Here is an 18,658-nt window from a genome sequence, read left to right on the forward strand (position 1 = left end):
TTAGGTGCATACAAATTTAGAGTTGATTTATCTTCAAATCAAATGGACTCAGTTATCATTATGAAATTCCTCTTTCTTCTGTAGTAAGGATTTCTGCCTCAAATCTACTTTGTCTCATATTAACATGGCTACACCGTTTTTCTTTTGGTTAGTATTTATATGATATATTTTCTTCTGTCCTTTTACTGTCAACATATTCTGTATCCTTATATTTCAGGTAGAATATAAGCAGGGTGCTGATAGTTGTTTTTCTAAAATCTAGGCTATTTTTTTTCAGTTATCTTTAAGTATGAGCATCTTAGTTGCAACCTTGTTTTCTGATTCTTCTTACATGTATTTAAACATGGCCATTTGACCCTTACCTCTGTAACACCTACACCCAGAAGTAAGTCTAATGGTCTCACTGAGTCTGTCTGCTTGGAAGTTTTGTGGTTCCCAGTGTTGTTTTTGAGCCTGTGTCTGATAATTCTGTGGTCTGTTACCACTCTTCCTTGCTTCTCTTGGTTTTCAAGCGTATTACCTTATATCCTCATATATTTGGCTGCTTTTTATTGAGTGCTAGACGTTTTATTTAAAAACTAGAGAGCATTTGAAACTAGAATGGGGGCCAGATGCAGTGGCTCATGCCTGTAATCCGAACACTTTGGGAGGCCAAGGCAGGCAGATCACCTGGGGTCAGGAGTTTGAGACCAACCTGACCAACATGGAGAAGCCCCGTTTCTACTAAAAATATAAACAAATTAGCGGGGTGTGGTACTGGGTGCCTGTAATCCCAGCTACTCAGGAGGCTGAGGCAGGAGAATCACTTGAACCTGGGAGGTAGAGTTTACAGTGAGCTGAGATTGTGCCATTGCACTCCAGCCTGGGCAACAAGAATGGAACTCTGTCTCAAAACAAACAAACAAAAACAAAAACAAAAAACCACACACACAAAAAGAGAAACTAGAATGCGGATGTCATTATCTTCCATGTTTGCTTCTGGCAACCACTGGGAGCACTTGCCCTCCCGGAGCACTTGAATGCAGTCCCAGACATTTTTTTTTTTTTTTTTGAGGCACAGTCTGGCTCCTTCACCCAGGATGGAGTGCAGTGGCGTGATCTCTGCTCACTGCAACCCCCGCCTCCCGGGTTCAAGCAATTCTCCTGTCTCAGCCTCCCAAGTAGCTGGAACTACAGGTGCCCGCCACCACACCCAGCTGATTTTTTGTATTTTCAGTAGAGATGGGATTTCTCCTTGTTGGTCAGGCGGGTCTCGAACTCCTGACCTCAGGTGATCCACCTGCCTCGGCCTCCCAAAGTCACAGACTTTAATGCAGTCACAGACTGAGATGGTTCAAAGCTGGGCTTCCAGTCCTGCAAGGGTGGGTCTTTTTCATTTTTTATTGCTAGTGTAAACCCCTCAGGGTTCCAACCAGAAGCCAAGGAACAACCGTTGGCAGTCCGTGAACCCCAGTTTTTAATCCTCCAGCCCCATGAACCTAGAAAGCTTTCAGGCATCCTGAGACTCTAGGTCACAGGTGACTGATGAGGCATGGCACCACCTGCTGACCGGGCTGAAGAGTGCCAAGGAGGGCAAGGGTTTCAGGTACCTGGCAGCCGTGACCTGACTGCACGCTCAGCCTCCACTGTGTCTTCCAGAACCAGCTGCCGGCCTTGCAGGGAAACACACCACACTGTTGTGCAGATTCTGTCTTTTCCTTGGTCATGAGCCTGAAACTCTGTTTTGCCTGGAGCCACTTCAGTACCTTCAAACAGACATTCTTTAATATTTTGTCTCATGTTCGTAGGTGATTTCAAGAGGAGAGTTGGTCCAAATTGCCAAGTCCTTTCTTTTTTTTTTTTGAGATGGAGTCTCGCTCAGTCGCCCAGGCTGGAGTGCGGTGGCGCAATCTCGGCTCACTGCAAGCTCCGCCTCCCGGGTTCTCGCCATTCTCCTGCCTCAGCCTCCCAAGTAGCTGGGACTACAGGTGCCCGCCACTACGCCCAGCTAGTTTTTTGTATTTTTAGTAGAGACGGGGTTTCACCATGTTAGCCAGGATGGTCTCGATCTCCTGACCTCTTGATCCGCCCGTCTCCGCCTCCCAAAGTCCTGGGATTACAGGCGTGAGCCACCGCGCCCGGCCGCCAAGTCCTTTCTCAGGAGAACTAAGATTTTGACACTGTCCTTGGCCTACCTTATTTTACAATATGAGCATCTTAGGCCATTCGCAATGCTAATTTTTGTTTTTTTCATGCATGTAATTAAACACAGAGGATTAAATCTTGTCTTATAAGGTATATTTGCATCCAAAATAGGAGCCCAATAGTTACCTGAATCGAGCTGGTTCCCAATACTTAAAAGCCTAATGGGGCTTGGTCTTGGCCCTTTGCTTACTTGACCTCCATGAAGCGATTGATGCTTTTTCCCATAGAATAAGACAAGCAGTTCTGATGAGTGTTTTGGCAGCAGCAACAAAGAACAACTTTGCCTACTTTTTTTTTTTTTTTTTTTTTTGAGACAAGGCCTCGCTCTGTCACCCAAACTGAAGTGTACAGTAGTGCTATCTTGGCTCACTGCAACCTCCACCTCCTGGGCTTGAGTGATCCTCCCACCTCAGCCTCCCAAGTAACTGGGATTACAGGAACACATCACCATGCCCGGTAAATTTTTGAATTTTTAGTAGACACGAGGTTTTGCCACATTTGCCAGGCTGTCTTTGACCTCCTGGCCTCAAGCAATCCACCCGCCTTGGCTTCCCAAAGTGCTGAAATTACAGGTGTGAGCCACCACACCCAGCCAACTTTGTCTAATTATTATTATTATTTTGAGACAGAGTCTCGCTCTTGTCTCCCAGGCTGGAGTGCAGTGGTACAATCTCAGCTCACTGCAACCTCTACCTCCCAGGTTCAAGCGATTCTGCTGCCTTAGCCTCCCGAGTAGCTGGGCTTACAGGTGCCTGCCAGCATGCCTGGCTAATTTTAGTATTTTTAGTAGAGACAGGGTGTCACCATGTTGGCTAGGCTGGTCTTGAACTCCCGATCTCAGGTGATTCGCCTGCTGTGGTCTCCCAAAGTGCTGGGATTAAAGGCCTGAGCCACCACAGACAGCCAACTTTGCTTTTTTTTTTTTTTCTTGATACCAAGTCTCATTCTGTCACCCAGGCTGGAGTGCAATGACACAATCTCAGCTCACTGCAACCTCCACCTCCTGGATTCAAGCAGTTCTCCTGCCTCAGCCTCTGAGTAGCTAGGATTACAGGCACCCGCCACCACACCTAGCTAATTTCTGTATTTTTAGTAAAGATGGGGTTTCACCATGTTGGCCAAGCTGGTCACGAACTTTTGACTTCAGGTGATCCACCCGCCTCAGCCTCCCAGAGTGCTGAGATTACAGGCCTGAGCCACCGCACCCGGCCAACTTTGCCTAATTTTTTTTTTTTTTTTTTTTGTGGCGGGGTGTCGCGCGCTGTGTCACCCAGGCTGGAGTGCAGTGACGCGATCTCGGCTCACTGCAAGCTCCTCCTCCCAGGTTCACGCCATTCTCCTGCCTCAGCCTCCGAGTAGCTGGAACTACAGGCGCCTGCCACCACGCCCGGCTAGTTTTTTGTATTTTTAGTAGAGACGGGGTTTCACCATGTTAGCCAGGATGGTCTCGATCTCCTGACCTCGTGATCCACCCGCCTTGGCCTCCCAAAGTGCTGGGATTACAGGCTTGAGCCACCGCGCCCGGCCAACTTTGCCTAATTTTTAAACCCATCTTGTATCTGGTACCACAGCATCAGTCTCCCTTCACAGCTTCCTTGTTTAAGTGACTGCAAAGCGTTGTCTCTTTCATTGTCATTGTACCAATCAGTTGGTGTGGCTCTCCCTGCTCCAGATCCTGAACAACTACCTCCAGTTTGAGGTGTCCCATGGCCCCTCCGATGTGGAGTCCGTGATGCTGTCCAGGTTGCGGGTGACCGACGGGGAGTGGCACCACCTACTCATCGAGCTGAAGAATGTTAAGGAGGACAGTGAGATGAAGCACCTGGTCACTATGACTTTGGATTATGGGATGGACCAGGTGAGCTGGTACCTGCACCTCCTCTGGGGATGGACCCTCTGGCCCAGGGAAAAACAGAATGACCCCTTGATGTGCCAGGACCCGCCAGAGACCTTGTGGATTTGGGGAGGCACTTTCTGGGCCCCCGCAAGTGGGCTTCTGTTCTGCCCTGTACCGAGGTCACTGGCATCTTCCTCACCTCCTTTACCCAGATGCCCCACCCCCGACAGTCAGCAGCTGACTTCCTCCAGCTGCATTTCTCAACATGGTGCTGTTGGTGCCTTCAGCAGTGGTTTCTTTTAGCAAAGCCATCTTGAGCAACTTGCGCCTGCAGGCTCAGCACCGTGTCTTTAGGGTACTGAAGTAGCAATGCCAGGGCCCATGCCCTCAGAGCATGGATGGGGAGCAAAACTGGGAAAGCAATGAGACCCAGGCCCTGGACAGGCCTGTGAGACACCAGGGAGCCACGCCTGTCCTAGCAGGCAGATGGCGCCATCCCAGACAATGTTCAGAATACTTACTGAATCAAACTGGCTTTCCACAGTTGGCAGGCGGGTAACTCAAGATGTTGTCTGTGAAATGCCCACACACTTAAGGGGCTACCTGGGATTTCCAAGAGCTCTTGGAGCCAAGGCTCATCTTACAACACAGACCTGGGAGTAAATAGGTGTGTTCCAGGCACCTGCTTTTCTGGGACTGGATCTCAGCCAAGACCCTCTTGGGTTCCCACAGTGTTAGTGGGTGAACGAATTTCCGTTCGCTGCCATCTTCCTGATTCGCCAAACTCTGTCACAGCGGGGCTGGTTTAGCGTTGTGCCTTTGACAGAGGCGGGACAGTTGCTCACGTTGACCCCACTGGCTGCTTCGGCTAGTATGGGACATGGACACCCATCCTCTGGCCTGGTCCCCTCGCCCTTATCATCACAGCCAGCCACGCTGTCCAGCTGGGCCCAGCTCTCTCTTTGGAGGCCCAGATGTCCTCAGGCTCTGGGGAGCTTGTTGAAGCGACTGTTTAGGCTTCCAGCACATTCTTCAGGCTGGAAGACGTTTCTAGGATGGTGGACTCTGCCCCCAGAGCTCCGCCCCTCTCTCCACACAGAACAGGGCAGATATCGGGGGCATGCTTCCCGGGCTGACAATCAGGAGCGTGGTGGTCGGGGGCGCCTCTGAAGACAAGGTCTCCGTGCGCCGTGGATTCCGAGGCTGCATGCAGGTAGGTGGGGGCGGTGGCGGTGGAGTCGGGGGGGCCTGTCCCTCACAGGCGGCTCCGAGGCTGCCAGCACCACCGTTGGTGCTGTTGGTTACCCTGTTAGCTTTCAGTGAGTGAAGAATTTGTCTGATAGACATCCTCACTTTAACAGCTCCTGTTTCCTCTTTAGATCCATCCTTCCCCGCGGTTCCCCTTGGCATCCTGGCCGTCCCTGGCCCCCACAGCTCCCCACTGCCATGCCAGCCACCTGCCCCTTGCCTTTGTGAAGCGTCCTGAATTGAGCCCCTTGCTGCCACCCCCACCCAGTCCAACCACAGACGTCACCCAAGTAGGCCCCGTGCCTGTCCCCTGGAGCCAGGGGTTCCAGCCGAGGGAACTGCTCTCAGAGTCACTCAGCTCTCAGCCCCCTCGGCTCTCAGAGTCGCTCAGCTCTCAGCCCCCTCAGCTCTCAGCCCCCTCGGCTCTCAGCCCCCCTCGGCTCTCAGCCCTCCTCGGCTCTCAGCCCCCTCGGCAGGGATGTCCACTCCTCACACTCCCACCGTGCACCCCAGGAGATCGGGCCGGCGTGTCCTCTGAGCTCCTCACCCAGCCCTCCACTGCACTCCGGCCACCAGGCCATGGGGCGGGAGGAGCAGCCCTGCCCACCCCAGCTCTGCAGATAAATGAGGCGTCACAAATGAATGCCTCGCGAGGGACCAGAGAGGTCTCAGGGTTCCCTTAACCCCTACTTACCTTTCCGGGCTCCTGCAGCCCCAATGCCCTTTCCTTAATGCAGGGAGTGAGGATGGGGGGGACGCCCACCAACGTCGCCACCCTGAACATGAACAATGCGCTCAAGGTCAGGGTGAAGGACGGCTGTGATGTGGAGGACCCCTGTACCTCGAGCCCCTGTCCCCCCCACAGCCGCTGCCATGACACCTGGGAGGACTACAGCTGCATCTGTGACAAAGGTGGGACCGCCCTCCCGGGGCCCTTCAGTGACAGGGAGGCCTCTCATGACTGAAACACAGGAGGGGGGCTCAGTTTGGACGTTGGTGTCCCCAGCCGACTCCCTGTGGTTCTGTGGAGCGCTGAGCTTTATAACAAGTAGGCCCCGTCTAGAGAGAGACTCTGAGCCTCTTCCTTACTTGAGGCACAGAGTGCCCCAGGTGCTCTCCTCAGCACATGGGGTGATCAGCAAAGAAATAATGAAAAGTAAGGCTGGGCGCAGTGGATCACACCTGTAATCCCAGCACATTGGGGGGCCAAGGTGGGTGAGTCACTTGAGGCCAGGAGTTCAGGACCAGTCAGGCAACATGGTGAAACCCCATCTCTACCAAAAAAAAAAAACCAGAAGTTAGCCCGGCATGGTGGCATGCACCTGTGGCCCCAGCTACGTGGGAGACTGAGGTGGGAGGATCACTTGAGCCTGTTAGGCAAAGGTTGCAGTGAGCTGAGATCATGCCACTGCACTTCGGCCTGGGCAACAGAGCAAGACTGTGTCTGAATGAATGAATGAATGAATGAATGAATGAATGAATGAATGAATGAATGAATGAGTGAAAAGTACACATTAAGGAAATCCTCCCTTCAGGGTGGCCTCTGAGATTTGAGGTGCTGAAGTCATCTGCTGGTGGCCATTCCCCATGTGTCCTGGGGCGGCCTGGGGCCCGTGTTCCAAGGCTCTCACCCTCCTTGGGGCAGCCGGGAAGGCTTTCCTCTCTGCATTCACCGAGTCTAACCTGCCTAACGCTGTGTTTTTGGGGACCCTGTGGCAGCCTGTCTCTTCCCTCTGCCGAGTACCAGGGAAAGTCAGATCTCGGGGAGACAGTTTGCTCCAGATATTTTAACGTGGAAGGTCTCATGGATTCTGGGTGGAGGTAATGCTGGCTCTGTCCTTGCAGGGTACCTTGGAATAAACTGTGTGGATGCCTGTCACCTGAACCCCTGCGAGAACATGGGGGCCTGCGTACGCTCCCCCGGCTCCCCGCAGGGCTACGTGTGCGAGTGTGGGCCCAGCCACTACGGGCCGTACTGTGAGAACAAGTAAGAGCAGCCCCGGGACCTCCCTGTGCCTTCAGAGTCCACGTGGCTGTGTTCCCTCTTAAGTCAGTGTCTTCTCTTTCTTATTTTGACCCGAAGATATGTGTAATTCTGGAAAACAGGGACTTATTTTTTTTTTCAAAATTGGCATGAATTAAATGATAATTTTTTTTTTTTTTTTTTTGAGACAGAGTCTTACTCTGTCATCCAGGCTGGAGGGCAATGGTGCGATCTTGGCTCCCTGCAACCTCCGCCTCCTGGGCTCAAGCGATTCTCCTGCCTCAGCCTCCCAAGTAGCTGGTCCTACAGGTGCCTGCCACCATGCCCAGCTAATAATTTTGTATTTTTAGGAGAGATGGGATTTCACCATATTGGTCAGGCTGGTCTCGAACTCCTGACCTCAAGAGATCCACCTGTCTCAGCCTCCTAAAGTACTGGGATCATGGGTGTGAGCCACCACGCCTGGGCAATGAGAATCGATTTGGACATCTCAAACTGACCCCATTGGATCATGTGTCCACACCAGAAACGTGCAGTATGACTCACCCGGAGTCCTCGCTGTGCCCAGAGCGAACAGACCCCATGAGATGCAGCGAGACGTGTGCGATTTATAGAGAATGCTTTCTCTCTCGCGTCAGCGGGGTTGAGGTCGTGTCTGATGAGTGTGGAGATCCTGGTGTGGTTAGGACAGGCAGCAGCATGCTCTTTGGGCTCCCAGAGTGCCCTTTGCACAGGGATCGCTGGGCACAGTGTGTAGTCATTACAAGTGTCACTTTGTCCAAGATGGAGCTGCTTGGTTCTTCATAAACCAAGGTTCTAGGCTGCCGTGGAGGTGATGCCCCCATGGCTCATTGTCCTCAGCTGCTGGTGGCCCTCAGGTGTGGGGACACCTGCTACGCTCTGTCCTTTGTCCACCTGAGCCTAGAGCAGGTGCTGTGATCCTGGCTGTGACCCTATGAGCGGGAAGCAGCCTGTGCCCTGGAGCTGGTGACCTCACGAGAAGATGGCACCACGTCATTCTTGGATACCAGCAAGATCTAATGCAAGGGAGAGCTTAGAGGAGGTGCCCTGGGAGTGGAGAGGGAGGTGGGAGCCAGTGAGGCTGAAGCCGGAGGGCTTTCTGGGAACAGAGCCAAGCTGGAGAGGGGTAAGGGGATGACGCTGGTCTAGAGAGGCCTGGGTGGGGACAGGGGTGGGCCCACAAGCCAGGAACAGAGCTTGGCTGTGTGGAGACCCTGGGGGCCCAGCACTAAAGTGGCAGAACCGGGTCTGGTCTTAAGGAACCGCCAGCTGCCGCATGGAGCACAGCTTGGAGTGGGGTGGAGGGGGTTGCGAAGAGGCTGATCCAGCGTCTCCATGCCCGGTGCCGCGGTCACCAGGGCTGCAGGGAGGTGAAGGCTCTGGGGCCCCCACACTGCACACACACATCCATAAACACCAGACTTTATCTCTGGCCTGGTTTTCTTTGTGACCCTGATTTGTACACAGTCCTTAATACTTGCTCATCAAGTGAGTGAATGCTAGAGCTGGCAGCTGGGTAGAGGGAACTCGGTTAGCCAGGATGGGGAATGCAGGAGCCTGCAGGACACTCAGGCGGGGCCGTTGCAAGCAGGTGGGCCTCCAGGTGACGGCGCAGGTGCAGCCCCCGTCAGGAACAGGTAGGATGACTCATGCACAGCAGCGGCCGGCACCTCGGAGGCCTGGCTCTGTCACTGCAGTGTTGCTCATTTCAGTGTCTGTTGCTCTCCGCCGGGGGAGGCTCAGGGAGGCAGGACTGGCTTCCACTGGGTTCTGAGTGCATGCACGTGTGCTGCTGATCTAAGGGGCACGCTACACCAGGGCACGGCTGCCCTGAGCATCTGTGGGGCTGGTGCCCAGGGGACCTGGGGGACAACAAAAGCTGCCACACTCCCTGTTGAGGAGCTTCCCGCGGGCATCTCATGCTGGCACTCACCCCAAGCGCACTTTGAGAAGTTGTGCCAGGCAGCTGAGTTCAGTCTGCCTGTGTGGGGCTGCGTCGTGAAAGGCCAGCCCTTGCAGTAGGGTTCACTGTCATTAAGCCCCAGTGAGCCAGGCGTCATGTGGATGTGGGGCAGACAGTGGACATAGATGCCATCCCAGTCGCTTTGGGCATGGCGGATCTGTGGGTGGGGGGTGAGGTTGGGAGCCAGTAGAGGGGAGACTGAGGCCACATAATGTGAAAGTGAAGCTCCCAGAGCTGGACCCAGCCAGGCCTCCTGGGCAGGCATCTCCACACTGCCAGCGGGCCTTTTCTTGTTCCGGAAAGCACAGTTGCATAAACCTTCCAGCTGCCCTCTTATTTTCCCCGCAGACTCGACCTTCCGTGCCCCAGAGGCTGGTGGGGGAACCCTGTCTGTGGACCCTGCCACTGTGCTGTCAGCAAAGGCTTCGATCCTGATTGTAATAAGACCAACGGCCAGTGCCAATGCAAGGTGAGGCCCAGCCCCCATGGTCCCTGCATGCCCACCCCAGGCCCTGAGCCCAGGGAGATGGCTGTGTGCGCTAACACACATGCGCAGATGCCCCTACATACACATACACCTACACACCCTGCCTGTACACACCCCCTACATACACACATCCCTACACACACCCTGCCTGTACACACACACCTGCACACACACCTGTGCCCACTCACACATTTGTGTACAGATGTGGTTTTTGGTTTCCTTGCTGTTCCCCCGTGCTCTGTGACTACTCCATGGCTGTTTTCCACATGTAAACTACGGGTTCAGCCCCGCCAGCCCCTACCCGGGGAACAGGAATCCCTGCCTGCTCCCAGCCCACTGCCCATGGCTATGGGCAGCCCAGCCTTTTCTGAGGGCTGGCTCATCTCTGGCACCACCCCGGCCCTCCTGGCCTCCTGGTTGGCCATTTTCCTGGTCTTTTTTTTTTTTTTTCAGATGGAGTCTCGCTGTGTTGCCCAGACTGGAGTGCAGTGGTACAATCTTGGCTCACTGCAGCCTCTGCCTCCCAGGTTCCAGCGATTCTTCTGCCTCAGCCTCCTGAGTAGCTGGGATTATAGGCGCCCACCACCACGCCCAGCTAATTTTTGTATTTTTTAGCAGAGACAGGATTTCACCATGTTGGCCAGGCTGGTCTTGAACTCTTGACCTCAGGTGATCCACCCGCCTCAGCCTTCCAAAGTGCTGGGATTACAGGTGTGAGCCACCGTGCCTGGTCATTTTCCTGGTCTTTACCAAGCTGACGTCCCACGACAACAGCAGTTTTAAAATAGAAAGCGTCACTAAATGCGTTATGCCCCACCCCCCATCCAGGGCTGTCCGTCCTAACCTGCGTGCAGCACGGAGCTCACATCTCACGTCTCCAGATATGCGCATGTGTTCTCAGTGCAGACTCTAGGGACCCCTCCCCACCCCTCTCAGGATACATCACCTCCTTCAGGATCTTCGTGTACACCACAGCCATAGCACTCACAGTAACTTGAAATCCAGATATTAGGTCTGAGGGTAACAGGAGCCTGGGCAAGGGACATGAGCTTCCTGCAGATGCGGCCGGCCCTAGGAGGGAAGCTGGCATCAGGGTACCCTTGGATGCCATCCCGTGATGTCAGTAGTGTCCTGAGTGCCCGCAGTGGTTCCAACAGCAAGTGGGACTTGTGTCCTAAAAGGCTCCAATTAAACAGCTCTCTTGGGTCCGGGTTGGTCCACACATGTCACCAGATGGTGGTGGTGGCACAGTGGGTGGCAGAGCAGAGGGGACGTTGGAAGTGAATTGGCGAAAACTTGCCTATGATTTTTTTCTCATTCAGAGTTATAGGCAGGGTGTGGTGGCTCACGCTTGTAATCGCAGCTACTCCGGAGGCCGAGGCAGGAGGGATTACTTGAGCCCAGGAATTCAAGACCACCCTGGGCAACATAGTGAGACTCCCACTTCTACAAAAAATAAAAACATTAGCTGAGCGTGCTGGTGCATGCGTGTGATCCCAGCTGAGGTGGGAGGATCACTTGAGCCCTGGAGGTTGAGGCTGCCGTGAGCTGTGATTGTACCACTGCATTCCAGCCTGGGCAACAGAGTGAGACCCCATCTCAAAAAAATAGAAAAACAAAGTTATACAAAATGTAATAAAAAACATAAAGATCGCTGTCACCCCATGTCGCCTCCCAGCTGTGATTGTTAGTGTTTTAGCATCTCTTCTGGGCCTGCCGCTTACCGCCATTTTACACACAGTTGGAGTCCCCGCCTGTCACACAAGTCTGAACGTTGCTCACGAGTCTCCCCAAGTCACAGCCTGCCCCATGTTCTGGGGCGGGGTTGGGGGGTTGCTACTTGGGCCTGGGGAGGCCCAGTGACTGGCCCAGGCAGTGTAGCCGGTAAATGGCAAGGGTCAAGCATGAACCCAGGACTTTCTGAACCCAAAGTACAAGCTCTTGATTGTCACCCTGACCCACCCAATAGTGGACGTTCAGGTGGCTTCTAATTTTTCCAAACAACTTTAAAAAAACGCCCAAGGGCTATCCCCACGCGTAAGCCTCCATTTGGATCTCTGATTCTTTTTAGGACAAATGCAAAGGTGCTCACTGCTGAGATTTGCTAAGACATGAGGGAGGGCATGCTTCCCGGAAGAATTGTTCTCCTGGGTCCGGCCTTGTGGGGCCCTGGGAGGCAGCCCCTGTTGGCTGTGGGATGTGGGCAGAAGGTACCCATGAGGGGTGAGATGGCTGGCGGCCGACACACGCACCCAGGTGGGAGTCTGGACGATGCTTGGAAAATGCGCTGCAAGGTAGGGCCTTTCCTGGGCATCTGAAGTCACAGGCCCTGCCTCTGGCTTTTGCAGGAGAATTACTATAAGCCCCCAGCCCAGGATACCTGTCTGCCCTGCGACTGCTTCCCCCATGGCTCCCACAGCCGCACTTGTGACATGGCCACCGGGCAGTGTGCCTGCAAGCCCGGCGTCATCGGCCGCCAGTGCAACCGCTGTGACAACCCGTTTGCCGAGGTCACCACATTTGGCTGTGAAGGTCTGCGTTGCCCCTTGACACCCTGCAGGTTACAGCGCAGGGACAGGCTGCTGCCCTGGCGTGCACATGGGTGCATGCACGCCAGCTGTTTGGGGGAACCCTGGGCTCCCTTGTGTTCTGCTTTCTCTTGACCTTCTAGAAACCTGGTTCTGCGTGAGGGGGTGTGGGTCAGAGCCTGGTCACCCCCTCTCCAGCTCTGACATGGATGGGGGCAGGGGAGATGCTAGGGTTCGGTTCTTGGTGGGAGCAGGGCCTCCTGCAGGGAGGCACACGCAGACAGTGGTGTCTGTTTGTGGTGGTGGGCACGGCATGCCCCGCTGAGCAGCCTTCTCTCCTCTCTACCCCAGTGATCTACAACGGCTGTCCCAAAGCGTTTGAGGCCGGCATCTGGTGGCCACAGACCAAGTTCGGGCAGCCGGCTGCCGTGCCGTGCCCCAAGGGATCCGTCGGTGAGTCCCTGGGGCCTGTGGCATCCACGGGTAGGGAACTGAGGCACGCGTCCTTGTGGGAGAGCCGGTCGAGATGTGGGGACTCACGGAATGTTTCGTGCTGAAGAAACATCAGCAGGCAAAGTGCCGGGGAGAAATCAGATCACTTTTTCCCTACCCGTAAATACACAAAGCAGGCAGAGGATGTAACAGAAACATGAACAGCGTAGTGCATGTGGGGATGCCTGCCCGTCAGACCCAGCCAGTCCCTGCTGCGTTGCTCAGGCTGCGGCACCTGGACAAATGGCTTCACTGTTTGTAGCATTGGGTTTCCTCTGTGAAATGGGGACAGTGACTTTGTCCCCGCTGTGAGGGGCGTCTGGGGAGTGCAGTGAGGCAAAGAAAGGCCTGGCCGAAACAGATTCCTGGCACATGGGATCATGGCCGCCCGGCAGATGGTGTTGCTGATTTCTTTCCTTGCGGACTTGCTTGGAAGCGCTGGCTCCTGTTGGCTGGGCACCCGAAACGTCTGGTTGTCAGTGTCAGAGCAGCTTCGGCCGTGGCCCTGACATGAAAGAGGGGCGCTGGTGTTGGCCTTCCGGCCCCCTGGGGTTCTCACCGCCACACAGTGTTCTGGGTTTCAGTACATTCGGACTGGGGATTGAAATACACAAGCATTGATCAACAATTTGAGTTTCAGGCTTTGCATACCTGCTCTGCTTCCCTAGGAAACGCGGTGCGACACTGCAGCGGGGAGAAGGGCTGGCTGCCCCCAGAGCTCTTTAACTGCACCACCATCTCCTTCGTGGACCTCAGGGCCATGGTAGGGGCGCCTCGAGGATGCGTGTTCAGCCGGGGCACGTGTGTGTTCATGTGTGCATGCAAGGGTTTGTGTGGGCCGAGGCTCCTGGGTTGGCGAGGGTTGGGGCAGCTGTGATGCCGCAGGGACAGCCCCACAGGCCCGCAGCCTGGAGCCAGGAGGTTCCTGTGGACTTGGGGGCATTGGCACCTGAGCCAGGCACCCCCCACGTGCACTTCTGTCCCCCAGAGGACCCAGCTCTGTGTCTTTCGTTCTGAAAACGCAGGGTCCCTGCATTTGACTCCATTTGCCCCCTGATCCCGCCCTATTTCATAGTGTTTGTTCCCATGCCTCCCGCTTGCTGTCTTTCTCTGAGCCCTTTTTGGCCCACCAGACCCTTGTTTCCATGTTTTCCATGTCCTAACTGTCAGCAGTGCTCATTTTTTGGGCTTCTGGGTTTTTTTGTGTGTTTTTTTTTTGTTTTTTTTTTTTGAAGACGGAGTCTCACTCTATCTCCCAAGCTAGAGGGCAGTGTCACGGTTTCAGCTCACTGCAACCTCTGCTTCCCAGATTCAAGCAATTCTGCCTCAGTCTCCCCAGTAGTTGGGACTTACAGGTGCCCACCACCACACCCTGCTAAATTTTTTACTTTTAAAATAGAGACATGGAGTATTTTTTTTTTCTTTTTTGAGATGCAGTCTTGCTCAGTCAGCCAGGCTGGAGTGCGGTGGCGCGATCTTGGCTCTCTGCAAGCTCCGCCTCCCAGGTTCACACCATTCTCCTGCCTCAACCTTCCGAGTAGCTGGGACTACAGGTGCCTGCCACTACGCCCGGCTAGTTTTTTTGTATTTTTGTAGAGACGGGGTTTCACCGTGTTAGCCAGGATGGTCTTGATCTCCTGACCTCGTGATCCGCCCGTCTCGGCCTCCCAAAGTACGACATAGAGTGTTTTTAAAATAGAGAGTAGAGACGGGTTTTCACCATGTTGGCCAGGCTGGTCTCGAACTCCTGACCTCAAATGATCTACCTGCCTCGGCCTCCCAAAGTGCTGGGATTACAGGCATGAGCCACCGTGCCCAGCCAGGCTTTTGGATTTTTTTAAGTTCCTTTCTGACAAGGAAACTTGCACCGGACAGTAGTGAGTTGCTGAGTAACCGCAGGAACCGAAAGCAACCAAAGTGGGTTTGCACACATCGCGACCACCTCCCTGTTGCAGAATGAGAAGCTGAGCCGCAACGAGACGCAGGTGGATGGTGCCGGGGCCCTGCGGCTGGTGAGGGCGCTGCGCAACGCTACACAGCACACGGGCACGCTCTTTGGCAATGACGTGCGCACGGCCTACCAGCTGCTGGGCCGCGTCCTTCAGCACGAGAGCTGGCAGCAGGGCTTCGACCTGGCAGCCACACAGGATGCCGACTTCCACGAGGTAGGAGGGTGGCCGCCGCCCTGGCTCGGGGACACTCGGGGATGCCCGTGGGCGGGCGCTGTGGGGCTGGGCATCCACCTCAGCTCGTGGAAGATGGTTGTGTCCGGGATCCCCGAGGCAACCCCTCATTTCTCAAATGTGAGCCCTGGCGGGTGCAGCACCTGGCTCAACTGACAAGCTCTACAGAGTGTTCTGGAAGGAAACGGGCAGGTCACAGCCTTGCCGGTGATCCCAGTGGGGCCTGTAGTGTGATCTAAGTGGCTTCTAAGTGGCCCACCTGAATCAGCCCCTCTCCCTTCCACGCAGCCTGTGATGTAGTATCGTCCACCCATTTGACAGGTAAGGAAACAGGCACAGAGAGAGCTAAGGAGTTTGCCCAAAGGCGCAGCTCGTAAGGGGCAGGGCCCGGCAGTGGGCCCCCGTGTCCACTCCCACCCGCAGCTCTGAGGTCCTGCTTTCAGAGGGCCGTGCCTCCACCTCAACCCTCCAGCTCTGTGTGTGGAACTTGTCAGCCCCTGAGCGGTGTCTTTTTAGGGTGAATGCAGAGGAGACTCATGCAGCCTGATATTTGGAAACTGCCCTTGGGGACTCCAGAAGTTTCCTTGTGGCTCCACTGCAGGCCTTTTCATCCAGACAGGACCCCAGAGGAGTGCCTGCCCACACAGAGCCCGCGGGGGACACCCTGTCCCTCCCACCCATCCACACGGAGCCCTCAGGGACCTCCTCATCCACAAAGGGTCTCCAGTCCATGCAGGGCCCCCATGGAACCTTCTGGTCTGCATAAGGACGCCAGAGACCAGGCAGGGTCCCCTTGCTGGGATTTGAGTTCCAGCCTGAGAGTTGGGCCAGTGGCGTTTATTCTCTACGCGTGACTCCGCAAACAAGTTTCCTTTCCTGCATACAAGTTTTTTTTTTTTTTTTTTTTTTTTTTTTTTTTTTTTGAGATGGGGTCTTGGGTCTTGTTCTGTTGTCCAGGCTGGAGTACGGTGGTGTGATCTTTGCTCACTGCAACCTCCACCTCCTGGGTTCCATCAATTCTTCTGCCGCAGCCTCCCAAGTAGCTGGGATTACAGGCGCCCACCACCACGCCTGGCTAATTTTTTGTATTTTTGGTAGAGTTGGGGTTTCACTGTGTTGGCCAGGCTGGTCTCAAACTCCTGACTTCAGGTGATCCACCCGCCTCAGCCACCCAAAGTGTCGGGATGAGCAACGTGCCCAGCCCTGGTTTCTGTCTTGGGTGTGGTCCCCAAGCCCCTGAGCACCGCCTCATGCCCCCATCCAGTTGTTCACATAGGGGTGCGCGGAGGCTGAGGGTCACCCTCGGAGGAGCTGCCCACGTGTCCACAGCAGCCTCAGTGTGGGTCCTCTGCTCAGCCCAGGTTGTGGTGGTTCCATCACTGCTTTACGTGGTGGGGTTCAGGAGGACTTCTGATATTACCAGGGGCGTCTCCACATGTCTTCCCTGCCTTAGCATCTTGGGGTGTACGTGGAAAGAACCCTGGCAGGGCTCACTCTGACAGTCCCATCCTCTGACATTGAATCCCCCACAGTCCCTGTGGTTTATGTGATGGGATTCAGGATTTATTAAAATCACATGTTAAAAAATGACTTGTAGCTGGGCGTGGTGGCTCACACCTGTAATCCCAGCACTTTGGGAGGCTGAGATGGGCAGATTGCCTGAGCCCAGGAGTTCGAGACCAGCCTGGGCAACATGGTGAAACCCCGTCTCTTCTAAAATACAAAAAAAAATCTGCCGGGCGGGGTGGTGGACGCCTGTAATCCTAGCTACATGAGAGGCTGAGGCATGAGAATTGCTTGAACCTGGGAGGCGGAGGTTGCAATGAGCCAAGACCGTGACACTGCACTCCAGCCTGGGCAACAAAGTGAAACTCTGTCTCAAAAAAACAAAAACAAAACAAACAGACTTCCTTATCTATTTGAATTCAACTTTGATTAATGTTTGATCCTATTTATAAACTTAGACCATGAAATTCCCCTAAGTATTTTAAATGGAATTAACGTATGTTTTTTGTTTTTTGTTTTGTTTTTTTTTTTTTTTTTGAGACAGAGTCTCGCTCTGTCACCCGGGCTGGAGTGCAGTGGCCGGATCTCAGCTCACTGCAAGCTCCACCTCCCGGGTTTACGCCATTCTCCTGCCTCAGCCTCCCGAGTAGCTGGGACTACAGACGCCCGCCACCTCGCCCGGCTAGTTTTTTGTATTTTTTAATAGAGACAGGGTTTCACCATGTTAGCCAGGATGGTCTCGATCTCCTGACCTCGTGATCCGCCCGTCTCGGCCTCCCAAAGTGCTGGGATTACAGGCTTGAGCCACTGTGCCCAGCCTAATATATGTTATATATTCGATTTTTTTTTTTGTATTTCAGTTGTTCGGCTAGCAAACAGACCTTCCAAGCATTTAAATAGTGCTTGTAAATCTGGTAAATTAAGCTAAAAATATGAAGCATCTTTAATTCTCTGGACTTTAATATACTTTATGAGCTTAGTAACATTTTTCTATTCCTCCTAAGATAAACTTTTTGAAAAAAAATTTGGGAACTAGGCCAGGCGCGGTGGCTCATGCCTGTAATCCTAGCACTTTGGGAGGCCGAGGCAGGTGAATCACCTGAAGTCAAGAGTTCAAGACCAGCCTGGCCAACATGGTGAAACCCCGTCTCTACTAAAAATACAAAAATTAGCCGGGTGTGGTGGCACATGTGTGCCTGTAATCCCAGCTACTCAGGAGGCTGAAGCGAGAGAATTGCTTGAACCCAGGAGGCAGAGGTTGCAGTGAGCCGAGATCGCACCACTGCACTCCAGCCTGGGTGACAAGAGCGGAAGTCTGTCTCAAAAAAAAAAAAAAATTCAAAAAAAACACTAATATTAAAGAGCACAATCTGAAGTGTAGGGCTGGAATGAATGAGCCCATTAGGCAAGCAGAGGCTTTCAGGGCTGGTGTCCCTCAGTCCTGCGAGCCAGGCCCCCTCAGGCTGAGTACTGAGCACTGTCTATCTGACCAGGACGTCATCCACTCGGGTAGTGCCCTCCTGGCCCCGGCCACCAGGGCGGCATGGGAGCAGATCCAGCGGAGTGAGGGTGGCACAGCACAGCTGCTCCAGCGCCTCGAGGGCTACTTCAGCAACGTGGCACGCAACGTGCGACGGACCTACCTGCGGCCCTTCGTCATCGTCACCGCCAACATGAGTAAGGCCCTGGCTGCATGGGGGGTGGAACCCTGCTACCATCAGGGGTGTTCCCCAGAGCTGGGCCCCCATGGGGTGAAGCAGGTGGGCTCCTGGTCCCCCCTTGGCCATGCTCTTAGAAGAATGATTCTGAGGCCAGGTGCAGTGGCTCATACCTGTAATCCTAGCATTTCGGGAGGCCAAGACAGGCAGATCACGTGAGGTCAGGAGTTGGAGACCAACCTGGGCAAAATGGTGAAACCCCGTCTCTACTAAAAATATAAAAAGTAGCCAGGCGTGGTGGTACGTGCCTGTAATCCCAGCTACTCAGGAGGCTGAGGCAGGAGAATCACCTGAACCTGGGAGGCAGAGGTTGCAGTGAACCAAGATTGCGCCATTGCACTCCAGCCTGGGTGACAGAGCAAGACTCCATCTCAAAAAAAAACTGAAGATTCAGCAGCTAGGCCTCTGTTTCGTCATCTGTAAGTGGAGCCTTTGGGAAGACAGTCTGCGATGACACACCCATGGCTCCCAGGGGACAGGTCCTGGGCTTGGGAAATGTTGGGCCAT

The 18,658-nt window shown here is 54.2% G+C and overlaps 1 protein-coding gene across 1 annotated transcript in view; it reads left to right on the top strand.

Moving 5' to 3' along the window:
- Positions 1-18,658, top strand: part of CELSR1 (cadherin EGF LAG seven-pass G-type receptor 1) — a 169,660-nt gene that overhangs the window by 139,958 nt on the left and 11,044 nt on the right. Inside the window, exons 10-19 of the mRNA XM_031656181.1 lie at positions 3,857-4,042; positions 5,121-5,234; positions 6,007-6,181; positions 7,115-7,256; positions 9,586-9,706; positions 12,073-12,256; positions 12,604-12,705; positions 13,413-13,507; positions 14,700-14,909; positions 17,927-18,110. Of these exons, the coding sequence (XP_031512041.1) occupies positions 3,857-4,042; positions 5,121-5,234; positions 6,007-6,181; positions 7,115-7,256; positions 9,586-9,706; positions 12,073-12,256; positions 12,604-12,705; positions 13,413-13,507; positions 14,700-14,909; positions 17,927-18,110 (1,513 nt within the window). The remainder of the gene's footprint in view (positions 1-3,856; positions 4,043-5,120; positions 5,235-6,006; positions 6,182-7,114; positions 7,257-9,585; positions 9,707-12,072; positions 12,257-12,603; positions 12,706-13,412; positions 13,508-14,699; positions 14,910-17,926; positions 18,111-18,658) is intronic.

This window comes from Papio anubis, chromosome 16 (assembly GCF_008728515.1).
Source record: "Papio anubis isolate 15944 chromosome 16, Panubis1.0, whole genome shotgun sequence".
NCBI classification, from domain to species: Eukaryota; Metazoa; Chordata; class Mammalia; order Primates; family Cercopithecidae; genus Papio; species Papio anubis.